Genomic DNA, 9,717 nt, shown 5'->3' with positions numbered 1-9,717 from the left:
CCCTACCCCTTCTCCCTGAAGGCCTGGGGCCATTTGAAAAATTTCTGAAGTAGCCCCCGGTCAAAGATTATTGCCCACCACTGCTCTATGTCAACTGGTCCAAATAAATCTGGGGTATAATTCACTGGAGTGTGAACTACTCAGTCTGTAAATCCCATTGTTTATATTAACAAATTGGCCTCCACTCAGCAGAAAACACACAATGTTAAAGGTTATAATTCATTTCCTATAGGATCTGGCTCCAAAATGTAATATAAAGAGGTCTCACAATAACATGGTATATTTTTGATTATCAAAAATGGACATTTATTTGTGTTGATACCCAATTAAAAAGGAGTTAGATTAGTACTGATCACGGACACTCCTCTTGCATGGATACACAAGAGAAAATAGACTGGTTTTAAGTAATTTGAAGAAGTTACTTTAAGATCTTCTCAGTAAGGGTACCTCTAGACTACATGCCTCTGGCGACAGAGGCATGTAGATTAGACTACCCGGCATAGGAAAATGAAGCAGCGATTTAAATCTCCACTTCATTTAAGTTTACATGGCTGCCGCGCTGAGCCAATCAGCTGTTTGTTGGCTCAGAGAGGTAGTCTGGACACTCCGCAGTCGACATCAAAGGCATTTGTCGACCTCCCAAGTATGCCTCCTGGGATGAGGCATACCTGGGAGGTCGACAAATGCCTTTGATGTCGACCGCGGAGCATCCAGACTACCTCGCTGAGCCGACAAACAGCTGATCGGCTCAGTGCGGCAGCCATGTAAATTTAAATGAAGCGGCAATTATTTAAATCGCCGCTTCATTTTCCTATGCCGGGTAGTCTAATCTACATGCCTCTGTTGCCAGAGGCATGTAGTCTAGACGTACCCTAACTGTGTATGCACTGTTCACCACATCCTGTAATTTGGGAGCCTTTTGATGACTGCTTTATGAAAAGAGGTTACATTTGCTAAAAATGTCTGTATCAAATATATAAATATACATAGCCAAACACTACTGGCCTAACCAAACTGGAATATTGCAAGCTTAATCTTCAGCCCCCACATTTTTAAAGATGAAAGGAACCACAAAGGCTGTATTTGACCATTTCTCTTTTATGGTCAGGTGAAATGCTCTAAAAGTGTACAGCTCTCAAATGATTTTTCAGGGGGTCAGTGGCTCCCAACCCCAAAAAAGATTACCCACCCCTGCCGTAGAGAGTTACTGTACTGTATCTATTTGAACATTTACATCCAGGAATCTACTCAAATTTACCATAATGCTTATTCAGTTCAACTATGCTATCATTCAATCATTAACAAAGGCCCAGACTTTTTTCAAACATTCAGTATAGATTTTTATTTCAAAGCATATTAAACATTGTGTTTACAAAGGACTCTGTTAGTCATACAATATTGTGTTAAAAGCTTGTAATAGCTGCTACATGAAACCTATTTACTAGGAAACAATGTTCCGAGTAGTCAAAAATAAAATAAGTTTTTAAAATAATTATTCAGTCTACTCAAGAATTCTTATCAATAGCAACTGATATTTCTTGTTCCACTATAGATGGCAACAGGGGCTCTCTTTTCAAATGATACAAGCAGTAACAATTACTATAAAATGCCAATCCAGATATTACTTTGGAATATAATTCTTATTCTGAAGATGCATCATGTTAATTGACACACAATGGGTAGTAGAAGTTACTTTTCTAAATCCTTACAAATAATTTGAAATAGGAATGCATACCTCAAGTCAGGGACAATAACTGATGGTTAGTAATTCAAAAGATTTATGGTGATATTAACCAAACTAGTACTGGAATTCAATGTTACACAATTTCTTTGGGTTTAGTTGTAACCAAACATGTACAGAAAAGAAGCTGTGTTGCCCTCCTATCAACACACCAAATATTGGTGAGTATATATATATGCTAATTGCTTAGCTCTTACTCAGTTAAACACAAAGACTTAACTTTTACTGAATGTTGCAGAGTAATGTTTTATTACATTTTTAAAAAGGTGAACATTTGACTGAATTTGGTGCATGTGAAATACATCAGACTGACACTGGAGACTGAAGACATCCATCCACAGAAAAAATAAGTCACAGGCAGTAAGAATGCAATAATGTTCCCTGATGCTGCTTTGACAAGGTACTTCTAGAAGAGAGGTGCTCTGTGCTGAGACTAGCAGCAGAGAGGCCAACTATAGAGGTTTTGTTTATTATTTCAGCACTGACTCCTGAATGTCAATTTGGTTTTTTTTCATTTAACAGACTTTTGTTTTGATGTAACTCTGTATCATGCTGTAACATTGTGACTATGTCAAAGCCTTCCACAGTTATTGGTAAAAATGGAAGTTATTTTTACCAGAAGTCCAGTGTTATAGTTCACCCTGATCCAGTGATGAGAAAATAAAAACAAAGACAAAGGCCACTATTAAAACAGTTTTAAATTCAACATACTGAAAACCCATCGTAGATATACAATGAATGTATTCCAATGGAAAGGTGCAAGATCTGAATATTTTCCTATCCCACCTGCTTTAATTCCAACACGACTCTAAATGCTTCCATCTTCAGTACCAGAATACAAGCATTTAAATGTGCGCTTAAGTCCTTCCCTAGTTTAGGGAAGCTCTGAAGCATACATGTGGCTTTAATATGGACTAAAATGGAATTTACTTAAAATGTTGTCCTAAAGAGAAATGCTCTCTGAATTTTGGAACATATTTTACAAAAAAGACAAAGCAATTAACTCCAATTCTAGTAGTTCATAAAAGATACCAGGTAATAAAATGTTAAACTAAGTGGGGGAGGAAAAAACCCAACAACATTGGGGATTTGAAGGCCTAGCATTTCATGACCTACTAAGGCTAGAAATGCTATGGTGGACCAGTGCAAATACAGGTTGAACCTCTCTTGTCCAGGACTCTCTGGCCCAGCAACAATTGTGGTCCAGCAAGACCACAAATATTGCTAGACCAGAGAGCCCCTGGACTAGAGGGCTGGGTGGCCATGGGGGTTGGCTGTGGCAGCCCTTGCGGCTCTGAGGAGTGAAGCCCCAGGACCTCCAGAGAAGCGTATCCACAGCAGCTCCAGGGGTCCTGGGTAGTGAATCTGCAGAAGCCCTGGTAGCCCCAAGGAGCAGAACCCCGGTGGCTCTGGGGAGCAGAGCCATGGCTGCTATGGCAGCCCTGGAGCTGGGAAGCCGTGGCAGCCCCGGGATAATGGGGTCCAGCAGCCTCGCACAGCAGAATCCCGGCAACCCCAGAGCCATAGCAGCCTCAGCACTCTGGAGCTGTGGCAGTGTTAGTGTTTGAGAGCCGCGGCAGCTCAGGGACAGTGGGGTCCCAGAAGTTGCTGGTCACTGGAGCTATGGTAGCCCCGAGTGTGAGTGGAGCCTGATGGCCCCAGGGGACTGGCCAGCAGAGCTGGGAGCTGGTAGCCTGGGGGCAAGGGAGCTCCACTTGGTCTACCGATGGACCCTGGGAGAACCCAGAGACCTGTTAGCAAAGGGATGGAATTGACCTTCCCTGGTCTGGCAAACTCCCTCATTTGGAACCAGTCGTGTCTACTCTTTGAAGTACAGATTGAACAGGCTATAAATACTAGTTCTTGAGCTGTTACTAAAAAGACTAACAATGACTTGTTTTGTACCACTATTACATCCGAGCAGTTTACTTAGTCACCTGACAGCTGCTCCCCAGTCTCTACCTATTTATTGTATACCTTATACAGATAAGTTCTAGAAAATGTTTATATTCACTATTTATAGGCAACAAACATTTCATTACTAGGTAACACTAAAGAAAATTTGTATTAAAAATAATCTGAAGAAAAACAGGTGGATCATATTTATGCACTTTTGTTTTAAAAAAACCAACTAATGTGGAATCCTTGAATACCATCATTACTTCTGGGATTACTACTGATTTTTAAAAACACTTAGCTCATTTTTCATGCTTCCAAATATTGTCATATATTTCCTGTTTTACCTTCAAAAAAATACTTGTGGACATTCATTGTAAGGCATGAAGGAACTTGACTAAATCTGACAATAAGAAACAATGCCACATTAAAGATTAAATCCACATGACTTTAAAAGCTTCAAGCCATTTTATTTCACAGAAATCTTGGGAATGAAAGGGAACTGCATTGCTACATTCTGTAATTCACTGGAGTGCCAAAAGAGGAAGAGAAAACACTGTTTTTATTCTCAAAGTAAACCAAATCAGAGAAGGGAGCTCTGGAGAAGATCCATCTGTAGGTTTAAGGAATGTCAACAGTAACTGGAAGAGAGGAAATCATTATTTTCTGTTATGACTACAGGCATCCCTGAAATTGTCTACAGAAAATTAAATGCAGTTTTCAATATTAAATAAGGTCTGTGAAATTTAATTGAAAATACACATCTTTAATGCAAAGACATTAAAATATAGTCTAACTTCAGAGTTGTTACCATGAGTCCAGCATTGTGCTCTGCAGTGAGGGGGACTATATGTAAACAGGTATACTCATAGTACTAACAGTCAATATTTTATGAAGGAAGTGGTGGGCCATTCTGCCATGCATGGATGCAAAGTGCCATCTTGGACTCTTGCATCATGGTGTCCTTCCAGCTCCAGTGTACAAATAAGTCTGCTGGGGTGGCAGCCTTAATAAGTAGCCTAATAACCATAGTGCTAGGGATTAGCATTGCGGCAACTTTATCTGAGAAGATAAGGAGTTTAACCTGAACTATGACCAGAATTTTCTTTTACATTTTTAAAAGGTGTTGTTGTTCAATTTAGGCTCAGCCTTTTAAAAAGACGATTTAACATTTTTGCTGCATTAACATTTTTTGAAAATGAAGATAGCATTCGTTATGTTTATCACTGGAGACAGCAGTTACATTTTCTACAGTTTTTTATTGCGGTCTGCAGTTTTGTAAGAAATTAATGATTTCCTAATCCAATAATTGTTAACTAGAAAAACATGATAGCATCATAGCTGGCAACCTTATGTTGTCATTATTCCACTGCTGAGCACCATCTAAAAATGACTGCATTTCTATTTGCACACACAGTGTTTAATTTGCCTATTATTATAGAAACACTTTATATGGTAATGCTAAGACCACCCAGACTAAATCAAATCTTATTATGCTAGAGGTTATAAATACTGAGTAGAGGGAGGTCCCTATTCAGAATGCCAAAGAGCTGCTCAAAAAGAGTTTACACATTTTCCCTGGGATCTTTACACCTGGGTTAAAAATTACTCAATCATGCTTCTTTTCATAAAAAAGTATCACACCTTGAATTATTCTCTCTTTCCCTCTCTCTCTTGCCTTTTAAAGAACAGCATGGATGAAATAATTTTTAAGTTGCTGGAAAGCTGACTTTAAAAATATTTCCAATTTTGTATGTTTTCATATATGAAAACGGATTTATTAAAAGTGAAAATGTGCAGGCTATTAGTTACTAGTAACAATTTTTTTTACACTAACAGACTAACAATGAGTCACATACTAGATAGTCAAGGAAGGTATACATTTACATAAGTCTGATAATATGGAAATAATTGACATCACAAGTTCAGTAACCCAGGAATATGGAAGATCAGGTTACAAATGAACATGCTGTCTAATGTAGAAAACACAATCTTTAATAGTGACAAAAAAGCAGCAAGGGAAAAGTGTAAGTATTACTGAAGCTTAAGGATTCTTGATAGTTGCATGCATTCTTCTCTCAAGTGACAACCCTCTTCAAAAGCTGCCTGGGTACGCAATGACTTGATAAATCAAAACAGATTCATAAGGTTGCTCAGCACAATAGAATAAACTAATATAACCAAATGTAGCAATTTCCCAAAAGCAATTATTTTCTATCATTCATATACTAGCCTGTGTACTACAGGAATACTAATACTCTTAGTGAGATCCTGACTTTTTCTGTGTCATTTATGAAACAAAATGTCAAATAATGTAAAGGCTCTAATTTTATTTCACAAAAGCAAGGAAATTCTAAGTTAAAGCCATCACTTCCTTCAAAAATACACACTGTACCTTGAGTTAGCAAGTTTAAGTCAAAGCCTTCCTGCAAAATTTATGAAAGGGTGTCATTCTAGCCTCCAAATTTGTTCCTGTGGTTTTAAGTGTAATAACCCTGTATTTATACATAAGAAGTTTCATGTAAAAAACTGCAGGCACTATTTTTGACTACTTCTCAAAGTTATCTTCTTTAAATATCTGAATGCATAGTGCTCATTAGTTTATTGACAAGTCTACATCAGTACTTCTCTAAGTACTAAACACATTAGACTGCTTTAGAGCACTGTTTAGATGGAAAACTAAAATTCAGTCTTAGAAATATTATATATAAATACATGCAATGTCATATCAAATACCCAATAGTGATCTATAACAACCTCTCACTCTTGGGTTGAACCAGATTCCAGGGTCTAATATATGGAAAGATTTGCACTATCGCTGTTTTATAATGCAAGGAGAGATAAGTGCATGATATGGCCTGTATTTTGTATAAATCAGAAAAGAAACCCTGCCATAAATTCAAGGTACAATCTATCAGGAATTAAATGGTTTTGCTCTGGTATTACAAACTGTATCTGTCTTTTGAATTTAAGAACTTACACAAAAAATAATTTAAATTACTTTTTTGATGCTAATAAACCACTATTCCAAACCTGCATCAATAACCAAGGCATGGGAAGCCTCAGTGCCACTAAAACTGTAATGTAAGGACAGCAGATCAGGAAAATAGTTCTAATGTACTTGAATTTGGTGCTCAGTACAAAATAAATTTTAGGAATTTGAGGTCTGTCCATCCTGCACTTTTCCGCTCTCCCCACCATCTCATTACATTCTCAATAAATGGGAATTAAAAAAATAGTGTGAACACAATCATTCAGCATCATCTGCCTGGAAATATTTAAGTTCTTTGGTTAAATTTGGCCAAAATCCATTGGGACTTCAGGTATATCATCTTAGATGCATTAAGTTTCATCAGTAAACTAAAACAATAGAATACTAAGTTTAACTGCAAAAGTGAACCCAAGGATTAAATTGTTTTCACAAATACTCCTATTCCACATGAGAATAACCCACACTTGGAACTACCACTCCCTTACAGCAAGAACACGGTTAGTGTATACATAAAGTAAGTTTCACGTTATTTATTGAATGGAGACTGTCACACCTCTCAAAGAAACAGGTGATAATTACACTACATTTTCTTTTAACAGCCGATGCTTCATACCTTTAAAAGTTTTAGCATCTCCACGGGTAAATATACCCTTAGATCAACTAAATATTCCAGCAACAAAAGACTTGGGGGTTAGCTTGTATAAAATTACAAAAAAAATCTAATAATGCTAACTTCCAAAGAAATAAAAGCCAAGGTAGTCATTTCAGCAGATGGTATCCTTGACTCAGTGGATATTACTTGTCCTTCATTTTTATGAAGAAAAATTCTATAAACAAGGCATCTGAACTTTAAGTCTATGTGTTAATATGCAAAGTGATGGGAAGCAGACAGTCTCTCTTGCAAAGGCAAAGTGCTTACTAATATAAGGCCAGCAGATGGGTTTTGCTTTGTTTTTTTAATTGTGCTTCACCGTGAGTTGTAACTAGGCACAGGTGAAAAAGGGACAGAAGGCCATGACTGTTCTGAACTCAATCCAGGTAGAAGAGAATGACAACTTCATGCTGATGAGGTGCAAGATAGCATAAATATCACTCAGTGGCTATTTTCATCTCCTCGGGATTCTCTCTAGATGTCCTGAAAGAAAAAAATTCACTTACTGAGGGAAAGCAAACAAATGCTTTTTCACAACAAAGGAAAAAGAATGATACAATGGATAGCTACAGGAGTAATGTATATTGTGGGACTGCATAAATATGGAAAGCATTATAACACTCACAAAGCAAGACAAATTTACAATGGGCCTATTCTTTATTTTTTGTTCATGTGAGCAGCCCCTGTTGGAGATTTTGATATTTTTCATGTACATTAATTGCAGGCTCAAACTCACAATCCCTAATCTTACCTTCCCAATGTTATTTATATCAGTGGTTGCAGTACTATTCTTTAGACTGCTTTAGAAACCACGATCCACCCCCTAAATTTTATTTCTAGAGTATTATAGAATAACCAATTCTTCCTAAACCCCAAAATGAATAGTCATTATTTTTAAAAAGTTTCTTCCTATACAGTCAGTGATTCATTTCACACCACACTAATCTATTACTTACTGGTATATCTGCAAAGGCCATGAAGTTTGTGATGGGGTAGGAACTGAATTTGTTGGACTCACTAACATGGCACTGTATATGTTAGAGGCAACCACCAGTATACAAAGAAGTATGGGTCCTATGATCGCTCCTTCCAATCCAAGGTAATATGCTCCACCAGCTACTGCAAGGCCTGTCAGGTAGGGATGGCCACCTCTGGAATTACAGCACAAGAAGGATAAGTTATTATTTGCTATTATAAAACATTGCTGAATACAGGTTGGACATCCCTGGTCTGGCACCCTTGGGGGCTGATCGGTCCTGAATTAGGGGATTTGCTAGAGATGGGTAGGTCCCTCCCCACGTGGGCATGTTGAATGGGGCTCCAGCCCCATCCTGCTGCTGCTGCCTGGCCTGGGCCAGAGCTCTCTAGCTGCCATTGGCCCCACTACTGCTGGGGCTGGAGATCCCTAGCTGCCATGGGGACCAGAGCTGCGTGGCCAGGGCCAGCTCCCCATTACCGCACAGCTGCCGGGGCCAGAACTCCCTGCTGTACCACCCACATCCCCCTCTAGAAAGGGGTTCTGGCTGAGTCGCTGGTTCCCCATAATTGCACTCTTGCCCTACAGCCAAACCTCTCCCTATTCTGGGTCCCTGTGGACTAGAAACTTCCTTGGTCCTGCTGGATCATGGATGTTGCTGGACCAGAGTGTCCCGGTTAAGGGAGGTACAACCTGTAGTATCATCTATAGAAATGTGGATTGATTAGCAAATGTTATTTAGCATATCAAGCGGATATAACTACAGATCACTATCAATGTTGTGAGTACACACATTCTAAGTATTATTAATTAAATTTTGATTTTGGTAATGTCCACAATGTAGTAGACACATTCCATATATTGAAGAAGGGAAGACTTTATTCCAAATATTTGATTCTAGGTAGGCTTCAGATTTTCGAAAGGGAAATGCTAAAGGATTAGCATAAAACCCTTTTTTTTAAAAAAAAGGTTTGAATTACAATTTGTAAAATGGGTCACAATATTTGTCTTCATATAACCTCTTATTACTGAACAATAATTTATCATGTGCTTTCTAACCTTGATATACACTAACAAGAGTAGTTTGTATATTCACAACATTTCATATTCTCTCATTAGAATTAATTTTTATTTGTGGAATGAAACTGGATAAATGAAAGAAAATATCTAAAGCCGTCTAGGTAACATAGGTTTGGGAGCAATCTAGCAACAAATGCTCTCTAAGATTGTAGCAATTGTCTCAAAGATGATGTCCTGAGGTTTGAAGGCCTGGCTATCTCCCCACTTAAAAAAAGAAATGGAAAGGCAGAGGAAGATGCACCAAACCCCCTTTGAACAAGAGTGACAGGACCGACCAGCCACCAGGTCAAGCTTGTAGTTTAAAGTAAGTAATTGACATGCTTTGGTGAAAATGAATATAAAGGAATGAGAATATTGTCTAGTCAGGCACAGTTCTGGCA

The 9,717-nt window shown here is 38.2% G+C and overlaps 1 protein-coding gene across 2 annotated transcripts in view; it reads right to left on the bottom strand.

The window, feature by feature from the left end:
* Positions 1-1,315: 1,315 nt before the first annotated feature.
* The window catches only part of TMEM245 (transmembrane protein 245), a 147,653-nt gene continuing 139,251 nt past the window's right edge, over positions 1,316-9,717 (bottom strand). For both annotated transcript variants that reach the window (XM_075921638.1, XM_075921639.1), the window contains 2 exons: positions 8,238-8,432; positions 1,316-7,764 (listed from right to left, as the gene is read on the bottom strand). In XM_075921638.1, coding sequence (XP_075777753.1) covers positions 7,719-7,764; positions 8,238-8,432 — 241 coding nt within the window. In that variant the 3' untranslated portion in view covers positions 1,316-7,718. The remainder of the gene's footprint in view (positions 7,765-8,237; positions 8,433-9,717) is intronic.

The sequence above is a fragment of the Pelodiscus sinensis genome, chromosome 2 (genome assembly GCF_049634645.1).
Source record: "Pelodiscus sinensis isolate JC-2024 chromosome 2, ASM4963464v1, whole genome shotgun sequence".
In the NCBI taxonomy this organism is placed as follows: domain Eukaryota; kingdom Metazoa; phylum Chordata; order Testudines; family Trionychidae; genus Pelodiscus; species Pelodiscus sinensis.
This window is presented reverse-complemented; position numbering and strand designations above follow the sequence as displayed.